This window comes from Nerophis ophidion, linkage group LG09 (genome assembly GCF_033978795.1).
Source record: "Nerophis ophidion isolate RoL-2023_Sa linkage group LG09, RoL_Noph_v1.0, whole genome shotgun sequence".
Taxonomy (NCBI): domain Eukaryota; kingdom Metazoa; phylum Chordata; class Actinopteri; order Syngnathiformes; family Syngnathidae; genus Nerophis; species Nerophis ophidion.
Window position 1 is genome coordinate 35,553,219 of NC_084619.1, and position 22,099 is coordinate 35,575,317.

The 22,099-nt window shown below is 42.2% G+C and overlaps 1 protein-coding gene across 2 annotated transcripts in view; it reads left to right on the forward strand.

Moving 5' to 3' along the window:
• The window catches only part of LOC133559280 (serine/threonine-protein kinase 32C-like), a 237,311-nt gene that overhangs the window by 156,028 nt on the left and 59,184 nt on the right, over positions 1 to 22,099 (forward strand). For both annotated transcript variants that reach the window (XM_061910889.1, XM_061910888.1), the window contains exon 5: positions 242 to 415. In XM_061910889.1, coding sequence (XP_061766873.1) covers positions 242 to 415 — 174 coding nt within the window. The remainder of the gene's footprint in view (positions 1 to 241; positions 416 to 22,099) is intronic.

Consider the following 22,099-nt stretch of genomic DNA (forward strand, 5'->3'; position numbering starts at 1 on the left):
AATACACAAATGTAATAAAATATACTAACAATACCCCTCAACCCCACCCAAAAAAAAATAACAAAAAAAAAATCTTAGCTGAATAACCCTTATATAGAGTGTAGTTTTACACAAGTAATGCTTGCTTTTCTTACATTGTACATGCATGCTGTACTGTACGGCTTTGCTGCTTGTGTGTTAAATACCCAGCTGTGGTAGTTGTGTCTTCTTTAACTCCTTTTTGTGACCCAATACCCTTCAGGTACTCATTCCAGGATGAAGAGGACATGTTCATGGTAGTGGACCTCCTGCTTGGAGGAGACCTCCGTTACCACCTGCAACAGAGTGTCCAATTCAGCGAGGATGCAGTCAAATTGTATCTTTGTGAGATGACACTCGCACTCGACTATCTCCAGAGCCAGCACATTATCCATAGGTATGAATTATCTTTTGAGTTCATTTCATGTTCTTGTCACCCTGCATGTTTGTTTTTACATCAAAATTGTAAGAATCCAATTGTTGGCCTCTTTGGAGCCATGAGAATGTGCAGTAAGCTCAATATTCGATGTAGTCGGGACTCCCTCTTTGTTCATGAGCTAGCTCATCGCCAAAGCTGCAGCCCCGCAGATAGCAAGGAACAATGTGTTGACGGGAGCACACAGAATGTCAGCGAAATGAAAAGAGCGATAACACTCAAAATAACTGCCGGGAAAGTGAGGTGAGCAGGCACCGAGTTCAAATAATCCCAGCCATAGAGGAGAACACAGTTGATGGACAGTCGGGTAAAATGGGACATTTATAAGCGTGCTATCTCAGTAACCTAAGCTCAGGATTATTGCAGGGGAACTGTCAAGCGATAAAGCCACCAGCGAGGCTGCACAAATCTTTTTTATGTGTGTATGTTCTTTATCTTAATGTTGTCTCGCAGGGCTACTTTTAAGTTGTTTGAGGAAAAACTTTGGATCCGAGAAACACAATTTCCTCTTGTCAATTTGTTTTACACCGGGAATATGAAGTACCATTTCATTGAATAGCCGCCGGGCATGTAATATGCGCCTGCCTTGAAATACGGGCGGGCAAAACTGGCTCCCCAAATTAGTAAGCGCATGCTTACCTTTACCGCCGGGTCAAATTTGTGACGTGACAAGTGACCCTTCCCCTGCCATCATTTCAAAATGGCGGAGGAGTATTTTTGCTTTTACTGTGTGTAAACCAGGGGTCTTGTGCCACAGCCATACAGATCACACTAATGGTTGTGATATAAAACAACTTCAACACTCTTAATAATATGCGCCACACTGTGTGAACCCACACCAAACACAATTCTGGAGAACATATGCCCTGCATATGTCCATTTCTGGAGAGCAAATGCTCTCCAGAAATGGGCTTGGTGTGGGTTCACAGAGTGTGGCCCATTTTAATAAGAGTTTTAAAGTTGTTTATATCACAACCATCAGTGTAAAAGGTATGGCTGTTGACCAAGTATGCATTGCAATCTCGTATGAGAAGCAGCGAAATGCATGCGTCCAGCCAGCACGCAGATAGCATGGTGCAAAAGTGAGCGCGATGTCATGCTGTAGAGCAGTGGTCCCCAACCAACGGGCCGCGGACGCAGAATTATTTTTTTTTACTGCATGCCATTGGTAAGCGCAGGGTTGAGAAGAGGTTATAAAATGATTAGCGCCTGCTCACTTATACCGCATGCTTTGAATGAGCGCAGGAGGGAAAAGAGGTTTTAAATTAGTTAGCGCCCCGGCGGCTATTCAAGGAAATACGATGCATCTTAATTCTAAGACTGTATCAGCAATTATTGGTCTGAGCCTTGTTTCAAATAGACAGGTATTTTCAAGGGGAACTGATTTTTTTTTAAAATGTTGCCTATGGTTCACAATCCTTATCCAAGACAAGAACACGTTTATAATTTTATTTAGACTTAGACTTAGATATCTTTTTTTGTCATTCAAATTTGAACTTTACAGTACAGATAAGAACGAAGTTTCGTTTCAATAGCTTGTTGTAGTGCAGTATAAAGAGCAATAAGGTGGAGATATAAATCGATTTACTGTACAGATTAATATATTTTACTTTTGCATATGCATCAACATTTACGGACTGACAAAACACATTTTATACATTGTAACTAGTAAATAAATGCGAGCAAAAGCGTGCGTACAATGGAGCCTACAGGAGTTGCTCTATTCTTCCTATAAAGCGTTTAATAAAAACATCCAAACACCTCCATCCAACTTTTATATACACACTGTAAGTATATTTGTAATATTGTAACAGGCACATTCATAATAGCATTGAATATCTATGTATTTTGCTCATTTTAAGCATATAGGCAAGGGTTTGGATAGGATAGGTCTTTATTGTCATTGCACAAGTACAACAAAACTTTGTTTTCAGCACAAACCTGTTCAAGATTAGACAAACAAACAGTGTACAGGGTTACAGAACAAGAACACTGATGGGTCGCCATAAGGCGCCCCCTAAAAGATGGGAAAAAGATAAACGCTGGGGAAGGATGAGTAAAAAAATACAATCTAGACTGGGCTCCTAATGGGGCCCAGTCTGGAGTGGGAAAAAACCTCCATAGCAAAGCACATATACATATTACAACATACATCTCAAGATACCTAGCAACTGAGGGAAGGTAGTTCAAGTTCATGGTGGTAGGCCGCAGCTCTTCAGGTGCTGACCATCCATTCATCACCCCTATGGGATTTGCGTCGAGGGCGTTGGGTTGGGGGGGGTGTTTGTGTGGCGTATATTTTTTTTTGTGTGTGTGTGTGTGTGTGTGTGTGTGTGTGTGTGTGTGTGTGTGTGTGTGCGTGTGTGTGTGTGTGTGTGTGTGTGTGTGTGTGTGTGTGTGTGTGTGTGTGTGTGAACTATGACTCATAATCCTCACGAACAACAAAGCAGAGTAGAACCAAGTGTCTTTTGGTGTCTTTCTCGCCATTGCCTGGTCTAAATTGACCAACTTGTCAAATTATCAATCATTCAATCAATCAATCAATGTTTATTTATATAGCCCTAAATCACAAGTGTCATCGTGTCCTCATCCTTCTACTATCAAGGTGAGAGGTATTGTTTAAGATTTAAAATAAACTTTCACAACCTCCGAGGCGAGGACGCAGTTTACCAGCTGATTATGTCAATATAGCAGTAACAAGCTATTCAGCTCTCGGTGACCACAGTGCAGATAACATTTTTTGTACCTGTTGGCGCTTATAATAACAATATTGTAGCTGAGATAGGCACCAGCGCCCCCCGGACCCCAAAAGGGAATAAGCGGTAGAAAATGGATGGATAACTAATACTTTGCTAATATTCAGGTCACACAATATAAATGGAGTATTGTTTGTATTTTTAGGATGAATAATTAGAGTACTTTATGGGCGGGATAGACAAACTCTCAATGGCTACAGTATATGCACCTGGACACATTTAATTGGATTAAAAGCCTAACTTCTAGACTTCTATGGATAAACAGCAAAGTGTACTCAGATTTCCCTCGCCCGGACGCGGGTCAGCAGGGCCCCGCTCTGGAGCCAGGCCAGGAATTGGGGCAGGTTGGCGAGCGCCTGGTGGCCGGGCCTGACCCCATCGGGCCTGGCCAGGCACAGCCCGAAGAGGCAACGTGGGAGGCAATGTGGGCCACCCCTCCAATGGGCTCACCACTCATGGGAGGGGCTATAGAGGTCGGGTGCATTGTGAGCTGGGCGGCGGCCGAAGTCAGGGCACTTGACGGTCTGATCCTCGGCTACATAAGCTAGCTGTAAGGGGGAAAGATGCTTAAGCTAGTGCGCGAGGTAGAGAAGTTCCGGCTGGATATAGTCGGACTCACCTCGACGCACAACAAGGGCTCTGGAACCACTTCTCTCGAGAGGACTGGACTCTCTTCCACACTAGCGTTGCACGCAGTGAGAGGTGACGAGCTGGGGTGGCAATTCTTGTTGCCCCCTGGCTCAAAGCCTGTACGTTGGAGTTCAACCCAGTGGACGAGAGGGTAGCCACCCTCCGCCTTCGAGTGGGGGGACGGGTCCTGACTGTTGTTTGTGCTTACGCATCAAACAGCAGTTCAGGGTACCCACCCTTTTTGGATACACTTGAGGCCAGTGCTCCCCCGGGTGATTCCCTTGTCCTACTGGGGGACTTCAACGCTCATGTTGGCAACGACAGCGAAACCTGGAGAGGCGTGATTGGGAAGAATGGCCGCCCGGATCTGAACCCGAGTGGTGTTTTGTTATTGGACTTCTGTGTTCATCACAGATTGTCCATAACAAACACCATGTTCAAATATAAGGGTGTCCATATGTGCAGTTCCATGATCGACGTTGTAGTTGTGTCATCAGATTTGCGGCCTCATGTCTTGGACACTCGGGTGAAGAGCGGGGCGGAGCTTTCTACCGATCACCACCTGGTGGTGAGTTGGCTGCGATGGTGGGGGAGGATGCCGGACAGACCTGGCAGGCCCAAACGCATTGTGAGGGTCTGCTGGGAACGTCTGGCAGAGTCTCCTGTCAGAGAGAGTTTCAATTCCCACCTCCGGAAGAACTTTGAACATGTCATGAGGGAGGTGCTGGACATTGAGTCCGAGTGGACCATGTTACGCACCTCTATTGTCGAGGCGGCTGACTGGAGCTCTGGCCGCAAGGTAGTTGTTGCCTGTCGTGGCAGTAATCCGAGAACCCGTTGGTGGGCACCAGCGGTGAGGGATGCCGCCAAGCTGAAGAAGGAGTCCTATCGGGTTCTTTTGGCTCATATGACTCCGGAGGCAGTGGACAGGTACCGACAGGCCAAGCGGTGTGCAGCTTCAGCGGTCGCGGAGGCAAAAACTCGGACATGGGAAGAGTGCGGAGAAGCCATGGAAAACAACTTCCGGACGGCTTCGAAGCGATTCTGGAGCTCCATCCGCCGCCTCAGGAAGGGAAAGCAGTGCACAGTCAACACCGTGTGTGGTGTGGATGGTGCTCTGCTGACCTCAACTGCGGATGTTGTGGATCGGTGGAAGGAATACTTCGAATACCTACTCAATCGCACCAACACGTCTTCCCATGAGGAAGCAGTGCCTGGGGAATCTGTGGTGGACTCTCCTATTTCTGCGGCTGAGGTTGCTGAGGTAGTTAAAAAGCTCCTCGGTGGCAAGGCCCAGGAGGTGGATGACATCCGCCCGGAGTTCTTTAAGGCTCTGGATGCTGTCGGGTTGTCTTGGTTGACAAGACTCTGCAGCATCGTGTGGACATCGGGGGCGGTACCTCTGGATTGGCAAACCGTGGTGGTGGTCCCTCTCTTTAAGAAGGGGGACCGGAGGGTGTGTTCCAACTATCGTGGGATCACACTCCTCAGCCTTCCCGGTAAGGTTTATTCATGTGTACTGGAGAGGGGTATCAGACTGTCTGATTGTGGCGGTTCGCTCCCTATACGATCAGTGTCAGAGCCTGGTACGCATTGCCGGCAGTAAAACGGACACGTTTCCAGTGAGGGTTGGACTCCGCCAAGGCTGTCATTTGTTACCGATTCTGTTCATAACTTTTATGGACAGAATTTCTAGGCGCAGTCAAGGCGTTGAGGGGTTTCGGTTTGGTGGCCGCGGGATTAGGTCTCATTCGACATGTACAGACATACTGTAGCGTTATATACTGTTGAGTTTGTTGCTGTAAAACAAGACTAGCAACAACTAAAGTATGGTCAGGAGTGTCATGTGTCGATGTAACAATAAAAGAAAGGATCCAGTTGTCGTCTTATTGACTATCTTTATTTACATCATTATAGCTGCTTCAAGTACTAACTGTTAGCCTCAGGAACATATACAGAATGTCGTAACATAAAGACGAGCCGTAACCTGTACATAATCACAACATAAAACGCACAGAACAGCTCCATCTCAAAAAGAGAGGTAAAACAAAAGTAGTGAGCAGAAGGAAAAAAATGATACATAAATACTGTGATAACGTTAAAAAAGCAGAAATGCACAAGGCCATGTTTGTTTACAGTGGAAGTGACTGCTTAGTCAGCACCTGCAGTGAGTAAAAGTTGTCCAAAAGATGGCGCCATAGCACAATTGATAACACACCTTTCCGTTTATTTTAGGTTCTGCACATGTCAAAGTAAAGTATTCCGATTTAAGGTGTCATGCAAGAAAATGCAAGTCATAATCAGATACATTTTTTTCCCAGGGTCCATGTACACAGTAACATTCTAATTTGAATGATGATGAGATTAAATAAATGTCCATGTACACGTGGCGAGTGACTTCATTGTAAGAGGACTTTTAGTTACGTTTATTTACAAATATTCTTGTCTCTTATAATGATTGAAAATGATTTTTCCAAAAGAAAAGTGCAGTTCCCCTTCTCTTGGTTGTGCAGATAAATTGAGTGGATGAAAAAGAACTTCTGACAAAAAAGGAATAACAATAGTATAACCTTCCTTCAGTGAGTTTAACAAAATGTACATACATGTACAGTATGCATGCGAACGGTAAAATTTTTTATTGACATTTCCTTTTAACAGTTAAATAAAGATTACTCATGAATTTGTATTTGACTGAAGCAAAAAGGTATAAGCATAATCACTCTGACCCTCAATGACCACAAACAATAATGATGACTACTTCATTGTGGAATATTTATTTATTTATTCATAACTGTCAACATAGTTCTGCTTATTAGGCGGTTGCAAAATAAAAACAACTGTAAAACTTTTACCATTTAAAATCAAATAATAAAAATAACTGTGAAACTTTCCCATCTAAAAGCAAGCGCAGGAAAGTGCTAAGTATTTTTTTACGTAAACAAGACAGTTAGAATACCAACCATAACAACAAATCAACACCAAAGCTATCTACCTTCTCAAAAAGAAAAGTGCATTTTGTGATAATGATGTGTTTAAAAAGCTGCACATAAGTATATTATTGGTTATTGATTAACTCCTGGAAATGTTAGCTCTCTAATATATTGCATATGCATTCTATTATGATATCTGCACCATATTGCCTAATGTTGGTGTGATTAAAGTTTGTTAGTGTGCCTTTCTTCTTTGCACTGCAAAGTGACGCTGATTAATAACCTGAGGTTCCATCCATCCATCTTCTTCCGCTTATCTGAGGTCGGGTCGCGGGGGCAGCAGCCTAAGCAGGGAAGCCCAGACTTCCCTCTCCCCTGCTACTTCGTCCAGCTCTTCCCGGGGAATCCCGAGGCGTTCCGAGGCCAGCTGGGAGACATAGTCTTCCCAACGTGTCCTTGGTTTTCCCCGTGGCCTCCTACCGGTTGGACGTGCCCTAAACACCTCCCTAGGGAGGTGTTCGGGTGGCATCCTGACCAGATGCCCGAACCACCTCATCTGGCTCCTTTCGATGTGGAGGAGCAGCGGCTTTACTTTGAGTTCCTCCCGGATGGCAGAGCTTTTCACCCTATCTCCATGGGAGAGTCCCGCCACCCGGCGGAGGAAACTCATTTCGGCCGCTTGTACCCGTGATCTTGTCCTTTCGGTCATGACCCAAAGCTCATGACCATAGGATGAAACAATCAGGACCACATCATCTGCAAAATGCAGAGACCTAATCCCGCGGCCACCAAACCGGAACCCCTCAACGCTTTGACTGCGCCTTGAAATTCTGTCCATAAAAGTTATGAACAGAATCGGTGACAAAGTGCAGCCTTGGCGGAGTCCAACCCTCACTGGAAACGTGTCCGACTTACTGCCGGGTACCTGAAGTTCCTAACAAGTAAATTAATACAATTGAAATAGACAACCTGTAGCTGCTGGACTTTGGCAAAAATAATAGTTAAAATGTATTTTTCATTCAACTTTGTCTCTCCATTGTTATTTAGCTCGGTAAAAAGCTAACTGACAAGAGCACAGATCGCATCCTCTCGATGTCCGACATTTCCTTTGCTTTAAATGCACCTGCATCACATAGAGCAGTGGTTCTTAACCTTGTCGGAGGTACCGTACCCCGCCAGTTTCATTTGCGCATTCACCGAACCCTTCTTTAGTAAAAAATAAAACGTTTTTTTCTTAATTTAATGATGTTACTATATTAAAGAAATACTAATAAAGATACATTTATATTTTACAAACAGAAAGTTACAGGAATGTACACATGATCCCATGTTTACATCTCATTGTGCAACATGTGAATGTTTTAGTGGTACCAAAATGCGATATCGGAAAGGGGTGCAAATTATTTCCAACCCCTACCTTGTACAGAGCTCATGGAAAACAAGTTGTTTTTTTTGTCATTGTAAGTGTGCCAAAACACTTGTATTAGAAAATAATCTCATGGAAATGATTGCTGTCTTTTGGTTATAATAATAAAACATTGAACTTGTTATTTAGTCAGGTTTGGACGGAGGTTCCGTCGAACCCCTGAGGCCGACTGACCGAACCCCTAGGGTTCGCTCGAACCCAGGTTAAGAACCACTGACATAGAGCAAGGTCCACTTTTCAAACTGAGCAAGTTATTTATGTCTTTGGTGTGTTTAGGCTGAAATGTTACCATACTCGCCATGTTCTCACCCACATGAGTGTTGCCCATTTTTCTCTTCCTGTCAATGTCGGTTAGTATTCACGCTAACCCGCGCATGTTTGTTTCTGTTGGAAAAACCCTAGTGATGACATCATCGATTTTGTCCACCAAAGTATTTGTCTGTGACAAATTTTATTGTAGATGTTTGTCAACAATGTGGACACATCATTGCACCCCTACCGTGTAGTACATAAATTAGTTATGTCTCTTTTGGAAAGTACTGTTAATCTCAAAACTATGGATAAAAAATACCTCTTACAGAATCAAGTAGGGCTGCAAACCTATTGGGGCCGGAGCAGCTAAGTCCCTATTAAAATTGCTTTTTTTTGTTATTGTTCTCCAACTTTGATCTCAATTTGAGGCATTATCATTCACGAAAACTCACCAAATGTTGAAAGTCTGATAAAAATATATATATTTTGGGGTCCCAAACACGGAATTTCCAAATTGAATCTCTAGCGCCACCTTTAAAATTACAAAAAAAAAAAACCCTACCTCCAGATTTCCATATTGTCACAAAAGTCGCTAGGGAAGTTTATCATGACAGGACGCACATAAATGTCACAAGAACTCATAATAGAAATTAAAAAAAAAACAGGATGTTGGCCATCTTGGTTTTTGTTTGCCATTTTTAGGCCAAAGATGATTGTCCTACTTAAACCGCGGTTAAAATGATGGATGGTGAACTGATGGCGATGATAAATCGCAAAATACTTTTGCCTAGAATATAGGATGTGGGTGTGGCAGGGCGCCAAAACTTTGAACTGATGGTTCGCCACAAAGCTTTTAATATTTATAACATGGGTCCACAAATTCAGATTTTGATCATAAAGTGGCGGGTGGGTCAGTACCTATTAGTACCCTTTCATGGTGGCCAAGCTGTGCCTGGCAGCAAAAACTGCTGCTTGCCATCAACCATCAAACTGTGCTTATTTCAATTCAGATGGCCAGATCTCCTTCCAAACTGATATGAGGCTTTAAGGACCCTGTGGCCTGAGCACGACTTGATATTGATATTGACACAAGGGCTGGGCGATATGGCCTTTTTTTAATAAGTCGATATTTTTAGGCCATATCGCAATATACGATATATATCTCGATATTTTGCCTTAGCCTTGAATGAACCCTTGATACATATAATCGCAGCAGTATGATGATTCTATGTGTCTACATTAAAACATTCTTGTTCATACTGCATTAATATATGCTCATTTTAAACTTTCATGCAGAGAAGGAAATCACAACTAAGTCATTTGACCAAAACTGCATTTATTAAAGTTATTAGCAGGTGACTTTTCAAATGATGCTACATATTAGCAGTAATGTTACTTTTGGTAGCAACGCTTGTGCCCCACACTTGACAAATTAAAGTTGTCTATGCGACATATTCCCGCTTGAAACCAAACCACCGGCAGACGATGGACCCCCTGCTGTTTTTCTTGGGAATTAATTATTCCTTCATTCACACCTTCTTTTATCAATCGCACGGCTTCACTAGCATCACAGCTAACATGACCAAGTCTGTTACCTCTCTGCTCCGTAAGGGCGTATACATATGTGACGTATGATGTGAAAGTATGTGACTTATGTAAGTTTGTGCACTTGCTGTCTGTGAGAAGGAGACACAAGAAGGAGTGGGAAGAGCCTGTAGTGTAATGCCCGCAGCTAAAAGCAACTGCGTGAGAACGTATACTCGAATATCACGATATAGTCATTTTCTATATCGCGTTTATCGATATACACTGGGGCAAAAAAGTATTTAGTCAGCCAGCGAGTGTGCAAGTTCTCCCACTTAAAATGATGACAGAGGTCTGTAACTTTCATCATAGGTACACTTCAACTGTGAGAGACATAATGTGAAAAAAAAAATCCAGGAATTCACATTTTAGGAATTTAAAGAATTTATTTGTAAATTATGGTGAAAAATAAGTATTTGGTCAACCATTCAAAGCTCTCACCGAAAGAAGGAGGTTTTGGCTCAAAATCTCACGACACATGGCCCCATTCATTCTTTCCGTGTTACGGATCAGTCGTAAGCATGATGTTTCCACCCCCATGCTTCACAGTAGGTATGGTGTTCTTGGGATGCAACTCAGTATTCTTTTTCCTCCAAACACGACGAGTTGAGTTTATACCAAAAATTTTTATTTTGGTTTCACCTGACCACATGACATTCTACCATGTGCTCTCTGGCAAACTTCAGTCAGGCCTGGACATGCACTGGCTTAAGCAGGGGGACACGTCTGGCACTGCAGGATTTGATTCCTTGTCGGCGTAGTGTGTTACTGATGGTAACCTTTGTTACTTTGGTCCTAGCTCTCTGCAGGTCATTCACCAGGTCCCCCGTGTGGTTCTGGGATTTTTGCTCACCGTTCTCATGATCATTTTGACCCCACGGGATGAGATCTTGCGTGGAACCCCAGATCGAGGGAGATTATCAGTGGTCTTGTATGTCTTCCATTTTCTGATGATTGCTCCCACAGTTGATTTTTTCACACCAAGCTGCTTGCCTGTTGTAGATTCACTCTTCCCAGTCTGGTGCAGGTCTACAATTATTTTCCTGGTGTCCTTCGACAGCTCTTTGGTTTTGGCCATAGTGGAGTTTGGAGTATGACTGTTTGAGGCTGTGGACAGGTGTCTTTTATACAGATAACGAGTTCAAAGAGGTTCCATTAATACAGGTAACGAGTGAAGGACAGAAGAGCTTCTTAAAGAAGAAGTTACAGGTCTGTGAGAGCCAGAAATCTTCCTTGGTTGAAGTGACCAAATACTTATTTTCTACCATAATGTACAAATAAATTCTTTAAAATTCCTACAATGTGAATTCCTGGATTTTTTTTTCACATTCTGTCTTTCACAGTTGAAGTGTACCTATGATGAAAATTAGAGACCTCTGTCATCATTTTAAGTGGGAGAACTTGCACAATCGGTGGCTGACTAAATAGTTTTTTGCCCCAATTGACACCAATTTCGTCCCATCGTGGTAAAAAATTATACCAGTCATAACTTTCTTTCACATGCTGCGATCTTCCGGAAATTTGGATTGTGGCATTTGGAAGAACAAGACTGCATGGGTTATTCGTGCCCGTCGACTCACATAAACCCGAAGTTGCACAAGTGTGCAAGGGCCCATTCAACACTGCTTGCAGATTTATTTTCAACTGTAATCACGATTGCAATTTTGGCTGCGACAATTAAAGTAATCTTTAGCAATTTTAACATTTTAAAAAGTTTGCTTTGCTGTTTTTTTAAATCAAGCACTTTCACAGCCCGCGGCAGCAAGACAGCAACTGTGCATCGACGTGAAGCAGTTTGTGTGTTGTCAGTTGGTTCCTAGCAAATTAATGGGCTGACTCCAGCCAGTCTTGTAGTCTCTTAGTATACTTAGCTCCTGGCGGACCAGCTGGTGCGTCCGGGGGTCTACCCATCATCATTTCTGCATGTGTGTGGATCTGTCGACCCAGTATTAAAAGGGCCGGGGAGCAAGAAGTAGAGTCATGAACAACTGACCTGTATGCCATCAGCACGAGGGGAACATTGCAATTCTAGTCCCGCTGATGTTTAGTTTTGACAATTACCAACTGGTGTACCAAGGTGCAGTTAAATCTCTCCACAAGCCCGTCACTCTGTGGGTGCAAGGGTGTGGTCTGGGTCTTCTGAGTGCTAAGTTTCTCGCACAAAGTTGCAAAAAGCCTTGACTCAAAGTTTCTGCCTTGATCGGTGTGAATGATCTCTGGAGCACCAAACCTGCTGAACGTTCCTTCCAACAGCGCATCTGCCATAGTTTCAGCTTCTTGGTCGGGCAGGCTGTATGCTCCAGACAACTTTAGTCCGTTACTGTGAGGATAAGCCGTTACCTCTTTTTGTGCGAGAGAAGGGGTCCAAGGACATCTATACCCACCCTTTCCATAGGAAAGCACGCAGGGATTTGCTGAATCTGTGCATGTGATCTGTCTGCAGGGCCCTTATTTGCCACACAGCTCTCACAATGCTCACAATAGTCAACCACATCTATTTTGTGTTGACCCCAATAAAAGGCATGGTGGAGGCGGCTTAAGGTTTTGGAGATATCAAAGTGCCCAGATCTCGGGGCCCAGTGCACCGCTTGTAGGACCGACTCTCTCAAAGTTTTTGGAATCCCCATTTTCCAGGGGCTTTCCCCTGTGGGTAGTTCTCTCCAGCCTCTTTGTAGAACACAATCAGACATACACAGGGTTTTGAACATTGACCAGAAGCCTTTTGTAGCGTGTGAGAGCACAACAGTCTTCTCCCACAGTGGTCACCGCTGCCCAACAACCCATGCGCGCACGAGCCTTATGTCATTGTCCTCTTCTTATCCAAGCTCCCACTCCACTGCAGTGGAGTGGCTGCAGCTGTCCATCAGTTGGCCCCCTTGCATCCACCACCGCACACAAATCCTTTGGCTGGAGCCCCCCCAGTTGTCCTTTTTATCACAAAATTGGCAGTTATTTACGTAGCAGGGCCGGCGAAGGACTACATCAGCATTGGCATGTAATGCTCCTGGGCCCTGGTGAAGTCGTAGCTCCTCAATCCAGCATGCCAGCTGGCTTTCTGGCTCTTTGAAGGACATAATCCACTGCAAAGCAACGTGGTCGGTTCTGACTGTGAAATGAAGTCCGCCCAAGTAATATTTGAAGTGACTGACAGCAGTCACTACCACAAGTATCTCCCGCCGGGTCACATAATAGCGCCGTTTGGTCTTGTTAGATGTCCTGCTATGCTCTTCGATCACCTTCTCACCTTCAGGTGTCACCTGTGACAGCCCCGCTCCGGAGCCAACACTGCTGGCTCCAGTGTCAAAGACAAAGGGAAGACTGGAGTTAAGTGGATAGAGGATGCGAGCCTCTACAAGGACTCTCTGCAGTGAGCTGAATGCTGTCTGACACTCTTCAGTCCAGGTAAACGACTCGCCCTTTTGCAGCAACCAGAACAGGCTAGCAGCGATGCAGGGGAATCCCTTCACAAACCGCCTGTAATATGACACTGGGCCAAGGAAACTCTGTAGCTCATGGACCGACCTCGGAGTGAGCCACTCCTTCACAGTGCGCACCTTCTCGGGTATGATGTCCTTTCCACCTCCGCCAACAAAAAGCAGCATTTCTGGGGCTGTAGTTTTAGGCCTGCTGCTTTCACCCACTCCAGCACATGGCTGAGACCTGCCAGGGCTGCCTCATGAACCAAGACGTCATCAACACACTCTTGGCGTGTAATGCCAGCGAGTACCTTGTCGAACATGGCAGGTGCGTTGCAAAGACCAAACGGAAGCACCCTAAACCGCCACTGGCCTGTTGTGGTAATAAAAGCTGTCTTGGGTCTGGTGTCAAGGCTACGGTCACTTGCCAATAGCCACGGCGCAGGTCGAGAGATGAAAACCAAGAGGACTTATCCCCACAGCTCCAACATGTCTTTGAACGCTGTTTTGAGTATCGAGGGTCTGAAGTTGACACAGAAGTGGCACTCATTTTCCCCCTTCTTTGGGGCCATTAAAACCGTCGATGCTCTGGGACTCGTAGAGGGCTCAATAATTTCAGCACGTTGCATCTCTTGTAGGCCCTTATTAGCAGCAGCTTCACGGGCCAGTGGAAGCCAAGTTGGTCTCATCCTGATTGGGTGGGCATCCCCTGTGTCAATATTGTGATGGATGAGGTCTGTCTGACCGACATCATCTTCAGAGAGCGAAAAATAGTGCTTGTAATCTAGCAAGAGTTGCCACAGCTGTTCTTGTTTACTCTGGGTCAATCTATTGCAGTTTTTCTCCCAGACCTCTCTCACAATCGGCATTCTTCCCCATTGTCGGGTTGTACAACAGCCATAATGGGGGTTGCAGCATAGCCATCTGTGGAGCAGTAGCAGGATAGACAAAGGGGTTGACTGTCTTTTTGACCGCTAATGTGACGCCTTGGCAGCTTGAATGAGGGGGCTTGCCTGCACATCTGAATAACATGCCCATCTGGGAAGGTGACGGTACCCCTCTTGACGTCGATGACACAGTCCAATGCTCCAAGCAGATCCACCCCAAGAATGCAGTCTTCCAGATTAGCAACCCACATGACAGCTGAACAGATGTGTTCCCCACCCCCAGAGTCACCACAACTTCATTGGTGTCTTTTCTCCGGTGACTCTCTGAAGCTTTACTAATGTGGGCAAATCGGCAACCCGTCTAGGCACCACCCCTGGCTTCATTATTTTTACAGAGGACCCTGTGTCCACTAATGCCGTGCAACGTATGTCTTGAGCATCGATCGTCACGTAGGGTGGCTGAGAGGAAACAAATGGGTCAACACCTCCATCCATACTGGGGCACCCGGCATCCGGTACGGCAGCATTTGTTCTTTCACCAAAGGTGTATCACCAAGCACGGCCCTCTGAGCACTGGTGCACAGCATCTCTCTCTCTCTCTATAGCCACCTCAAGGGCTGCCTGAAGGGTGAGCAAGGAGTCTCTGAACACGCAACTTAGCTGGTAGAAGGGCCTGGAGGAAGGGATCGCGGGGGTAGCTAATCTTGGATGGGTGAAGGCATGTGAGAAATGAGCTCAAATGAGCGGACTGTTGAAAATAGGAATCAGGGGATTACTTTTCACTAGTAAGATTTAACATTAACGTACTATTGGTTGTATTTTGGGAAAATAATATCACCACAGAGTTGAGAAGGAGCAAAGATTTTCAATATTTTATGTGAAAAACACAAAGAAATCTTCTGGGAGAGAATGACGCACCTAAACGGGTGGGGTTTACAAACTTTCAGCCCCACCTAAAACAAAATGCACCAGGTGCCACTGATTATGATGCATTCTCATTTTAGGCAAAATATAAGACACTACTTTCTTAGCAGTATAATTGTAACCAGGAATAAGTCTTCAAGTTACAATATTCAAATACTAACATTGTTGGGTAAGACAGAATTGGGTTTTATTCTGAATCCAGTGAAACATATCGGTGGTATTGGCTGATATAAAGACTTTCAGGTGTTTATATATGTTTATGTTTAAGCATTTGGCAGACGCTCTTATCCAAAACGACATGCATAAAAAATACATATAAAACAATCACTGTAAACATCATTTAAGGGAAGAATGTAATACAAAATATCAATACAAAGTGTCAAGACAGAATAAACTCTCTGCTGTTGCAGCAACAGAGATACAGTCTATAGGTCCCTAAGATATATATATATCTAATTGATTCAGACATTGTTTATGTAGGATATACTCATTTATATATAACCTAATCATATTGTTTCTTGAACTTAAAAATAGCTGACCGTTTTTTTACCCTTTCACTGGGATTATATTCCCAGTTTTTTTTTGTTTGTTTTTTTTCTTTTTTTTCTTTTTTATTTCTTTGCAAATATATTTTATTAGATTTTACAGTTAAAATGACATTAAACAGTCATACTTTGCTCACGCAAACCCTTCATACAGGCACACATCCACTCATACAGACTCACACACTTGAGGAGAGAGGTGCACTCGAACTTTAACAACTCAAGGTTAGCAGTATAGACATTATTAGAAAAGATATTAAAATATTGTATGTATGTATATATATATATATATATATATATATATATATATATATATATATATATATATATATCCATGCATCCTGCTGCGGTTCATGATCAGCAGGCTATCTAGACCACAGCAAAACGGATGAATATTACTCGGCATCAAGGATCCTCAGGAAGTGATCACAAGATCACCTCCCAAGGGCTTGATTAATACAAAACAATAATCACATCACAAAAAAAGCAAGTAAACCATGACAAAACCATATCAAAAGTGACAAAAAAAGCAAGTGTAATGTAGAATTAATACAAAAAATAATAACAACAAAAAAAAAGTAATACAATTACTAAAAAATGGCAGTTTTTTTATGTCTATGAGTTATGATTCAATATATGTCAGTAAAGGTTTCCAGGTTAGTTCCCATTTATTCATATTTGTAGAATTTATAAATCTTATTTTTTCAAGAGTCATTACATTCACAAGTTCATTTAACCAGTTCCTGAAGTTGGGTGCAGATGGGGTTTTCCAGTCTCTGAGAATGAGTCTTTTGGCTAATACCGTCCCAAGCTGCAACACACTTGTAATATATTTTGGAAGCTTTTGTGTTTCTGAAGACCACCCAAACGAGATTATATCCCTGTCAGTGACAAGTTTTCTCTGATATACCCCCGAGTAAAAAAAGAAAATGCTGGACCAAAATGATTGAATGATTGGACATCCCCAAAACGAGTGAGACAATGATCCATCAGCAGATTTACATTTATCACAAAGTAGAGATGTATCAGGATAAGATTTGTGTAATAAAACTTTAGAATAGTAAAAACGATTAATCACTTTAAACTGCATGAGCCTATGTCAGCTGTTAATTGAGCACTTGTGAATTTGAGAGAGTGTCTGTTCCCATTGCTGATTGGGTATTGTTGTTCTTAGTTCTTGTTCCCATGTTCTTTTAACACTGTCTGCTGATGTCATGGGCATAATGAAGCAGCTGGCAAATTTAGCGATAAGCTTTTTACTTGTGGGTGATACATTTAATAATTCTAAAAGAGGATGTTTTTCATTTACCAGCTGAGACTTTGAAATGTTTTCTTTAATAAATGTTTGTACCTGCAAATAGCAAAACCAACTGACTTGGGACAAATTAAATTTGATTCGCAATTGCTCAAATGACACAAGACTGTCCTCGACATAAATGTCTTTTATGCATTTAATTCCATTTGAGTACCATTTAAAAAAATGTTTTATCCGTAATCAGTGGAATAAATGCATGATTGTGACATATTGGTGAATATATAGTTACGTTGGAAATATTCAATTGTTTTTTAATTTTAGAAATAATTTTGATAGAATTTCGTACTACTACACTATGGCTTATTGATTTAATTGAAGAGACTGGTTTAGTAAAAAGTAGAGATGGCAATGATGTATAAGGTTTAACTAGGGGACGGCATAGCGCAGTGGTAGAGTGGCTGTGCGCAACCCGAGGGTCCCTGGTTCAAATTCCACCTAGTAGCAACTTCGTCACGTCCGTTGTGTCCTGAGCAAGACACTTCGCCCTTGCTCCTGATGGGTGCTGGTTGGCGCCTTGCATGGCAGCTCCCTCCATCAGTGTGTGAATGTGTGTGTGAATGCGTAAATGTGGAAGTAGTGTCAAAGCGCTTTGAGTACCTTGAAGGTAGGAAAGCGCTATACAAGTACAACCCATTTATTTATTTAACTAATGACTACAGTTCCAATTTCCGCCATAAGGGAGCAGAATTAAGAGATTCATCCTTCCGCCCGATTGTAGCTGAGATAGGCGCCAGCGCCCCCCGCGACCCCGAAAGGGAATAAGCGGTAGAAAATGGATGGATGGATTCTTTGGGAACTCCATCTTCCAGTAGGTCAGTGCGTTCAGATTTGAGGCCCAATATTAATTTTTGAACATTGGAAGACCCAGTACCCCTTCCTTTACAGATTATAATAACTGCTTTTTGGATATTATGCGTTTTTTATATCCCCACACAAAATCTAGAACTAAATATTCAAGTTTTTGGAAAAAATCTGCAGGAATTAGAATTGGTAAATTTGGAAAAAGATAAATAAATGTTGGCAGAGTGATCATTTTGATAGCATTCACTCTGCCTAACATAGAGAAAGGTAGGGTCTTCCAATACTCAATATACACTTTCAGTTTCTCAAAGGCTTCAGTAAAGTTCAACTTTAGTAATGATTCATAATTTTTTAGATATTTTCAAGCCGAGATATGATATGTAATTTTTTGCAACTTTAACTGGATTTTGACTGATCTTAACATTATCTCCTAGGATCATAAGCTCACATTTGGACCAGTTTATTTTATAAGCAGATATTCTACCAAAAGAGTCTACATATTCTAAAAGAAGTGGTAATGCAATTTCTGTCTCATTAAGTGTAAGAAGTACATCATCTGCATAAAGTGAGATGAGACTCTCTGATGAGCCCACTGAAAATCTTTTAATATTACAGTTCATTCTTAAACCAATAGCCAGTGGTTCGAGGGCCAAATTGAAAAGTAAGGGCGAAAGGCAGTCAACCTGTTTCACGCCACAATGTAATTCAAAACTATCCGATATTACAATATTAGTTATGACATATAATTTTGGTGCAAAATGAATTTTATAAAATGTTCTCCCAACCCAAATATTTTGAGAACATGAAAAAGATAAGCCCACTCAATTGAATCAAAAGCTTTATGAGCATCCAGACTCAGGACAGCGGCCTTTTTTGTTTCCTGTGCAGTCTGAGTACAACACATTAAGTAATCTCCGTACATTGCCAAAAGAAGGTCTGTCCGGGTTGAAACTGACCTGATCCGGATGAATAATTTCTGTTATGTGGTTGCTTAAACCTTGTTGCAAGTACCTTAGTTAGAATCTTATGGTCTAAATTGAGCAGGGAGATAGGTTTATAATTGGCTGGATCGAGTGGATTTTTTCCCTTTTTAGGTAATTAATATACATAAATGGGCTTCATACAAAGATTTTGGAAGTTTTGTTGTTTACGAAAGAATCATTTAACATTCTAAGTATTATAGGGGACAGTATTTCACTAAAAGCTTGATAAAACTCCGCACCAAATCCATCTGGACCAGGGCTTTAATTCACGGAGAAAGATTTCAGTGCTTTTTGCAGTTCTTCAGTTGAAATAGTGTTGTCTAAAGAATGCTGATGATTTGCACTCAGTTGAGGTAGGTTTAATGAGGTAAAAAAAATAATTAAAATCAATAGCCGATATAGCTGAACTAGATTTAAATAATTCGGAATACAAGTCTTTGAAGACATTCTTAATTTTGAGCATATTTTATGAATAGCATCTTTGGCTTGAACTCCTTTGAGCTGTCTAGACAGAAGTTTTTGTGGTTTATCGGATATTTCAAAATGTTTTTGTTTATTTTTCAGCAAGAGTTTAGATACTTCCCCGTGAAGAAGAGAGTTGTATTCATTTTTCAGTTTCAGCATCTCATTGTAGTCAGAGTGCAAAAGATCATTTTATGAATTTCTTCCATTTCTTTAATTTCTTTTGCTAATTCTTTCTGCCTTTTTCTTGCTTCTCTTTGTTTTGAGTTTTCAAATGAATTGTTATATCCCATCACAGTTGCTTTAAGGGCTTCCCACAATGTGGAGTCTGAGACCTCTCCGTTATCATTCACCTCAATAAAATCTTGGATAATCCTGTTTATATACTCTTTAAAATCTTCATATAATAATAATTGTGGATTAAATCTCCATTGTGTTTGATTTTAAGGAGATCAATTTGGATCTGCAAACTCACAGGACTGTGATCTGAGATGATTGTACTATGGTACTCAGGATTACTGACATTGGAGAGGGCAGAGGCTTCCACGAAAAAGTAGTCAATTCTCATGTAAGAATTGTGTAAAGTGGAGTAAAATGAATACTCCCTTTTTTATTAGGGTGTTTTACTCTCCATATGTCTACGATATTTCTTGATCTCATAAGATTATTAATAGTTTTAGTTGAATTATCAGTTACATGAGATTTAGTTGACAATTTATCTAAAGTGGGATCCAAAAGGCAGTTAAAATCACCACCAATGTAGATATGAGAGGAGCTATAATCAGGAAGTAAATCAAAGACTCGATGATAAGTTTGAGTCATCGGTGTTTGGGCCATAGATATTCAAAAAAGTTACTGGATAGGATGTAATATGACCATTCAATAAAATAAATCTTCCATTAGGGTCAATTATTTTTGATGTAAGTATGAAAGGCACATTTTTATTAAATAAAATAGCTACCCCTCTAGCTTGTGAAGTAAAGGGTGCATGATAAACCTGCGATATCCAGCTAGTGTTAAGTTTGTGTTGGTTGTCTTTATAAAGATGTGTTTCTTGTAAGAATACAACATCTGCTTTTAAAGGGGAACATTATCACCAGACCTATGTAAGCGTCAATATATACCTTGATGTTGCAGGAAAAAAAACTTGTTTTTTTTAACCAATTTCCGAACTCTAAAAGGGTGAATTTGGCGATTTAAACGCCTTTCAATTGTTCGCTGTCGGAGCAATGACTTTTCACCCGTGACGTTACAACGGGAAGCAATCTGCCATTTTCTCATACACATTACACACACCAAGTCAAATCAGCTCTGTTATTTTCCGTTTTTGGACTGTTTTCCGTACCTTGGAGACATTATGCCTCGTCGGTGTGTTGTCGGAGGGTGTAACAACACGAACATAGACGGATTCAAGTTGACTTACGTGGAGTGTGCTAATCAGACAAATCAATGGTCACGGCATGCTATCTGATGCTAACATGCTGTTTAGGTTAGCTGTATGTACATATGGCATCATTATGCCTGAGTTGTAGCTATATTTCCATCAAGCCTTTCCCCCCACCCACATTTAATGCCAAACAAACACATACCAATCGACGGATTCAAGTTGCACCTGTGGTCAAAAGATGCGAAAGTCCCTCGTTTGTTCTGCACACTTTACCGACGATAGCGATGCTACGACAGAGATGGCACAGAGATGTGTAGATATCCTGCGACACTCAAAGCAGATGCATTTCCAACGATAAAGTCAACGAAATCAAAAAGGTGAGTTTTGTTGATGTTATTGACTTATGTGCTAATCAGACATATTTGCTCACGGCATGACTGCAAGCTAATCGATGTTAACATGCTATCTAGGCTAGGGATGGCGTGGCGCAGTGGGAGAGTGGCCGTGTGCAACCCGAGGGTCCCGGGTTCAAATCCCACCTAGTACTAACCTCGTCACGTCCGTTGTGTCCTGAGCAAGACACTTCACACTTGCTCCTGATGGGTGCTGGTTGGAGCCTTGCATGGCAGCTCCCTCCATCAGTGTGGGAATGTGTGTGTGAATGGGTAAATGTGGAAGCAGTGTCAAAGCGCTTTGAGTACCTTGAAGGTAGAAAAGCGCTATACAAGTACAACCCATTTATCATTTATTTATTTAGCTGTATGTACATATTGCATCATTATGCCTCATTTGTAGCTATATTTGCATCCAGCCTTTCCCTCCACCCACATTTAATGCCAAACAAACACATACCAATCAACAGATTCAAGTTGCACCAGTGATCAAAAGATGCAATCATTGGTTAGAAGGCGATCGCCGAATTCACCCTCGTTGCCGCTGTCTGTCGTGATAATATTTTTGGCTAAGCCCCTAACGTTCCATGAAACTAGTGTTATTTTTTTCTTACAAGTTGACATTATAGTGTTTTAGGGTTTGTTATCTTTACATGAAAAAAAAACTTAGTAATTAGTAGTATGAAATATGATTGTGCATCTCTTTCCTCCACATTCATGCTCAGATTCACACATACACAGCACAAACGCCCCACTGATCCCCCCCTCCCTCTGTTCCCATTGTGTGCAGTTCAATGTTTTGGAGTGAAATCTCCATTGTGATGTTGTCCATAAGACGTCGTGTTGGACAATTCCCCAGTCAAAAAGTCCCCCATCTTCAGGCGCAGGGCGCATGCTCGTAGTTGCGTTCACTGCTCCAAGCAATAGCTCGGCAGCGAAGTGAAAAAGTGTATTTCTA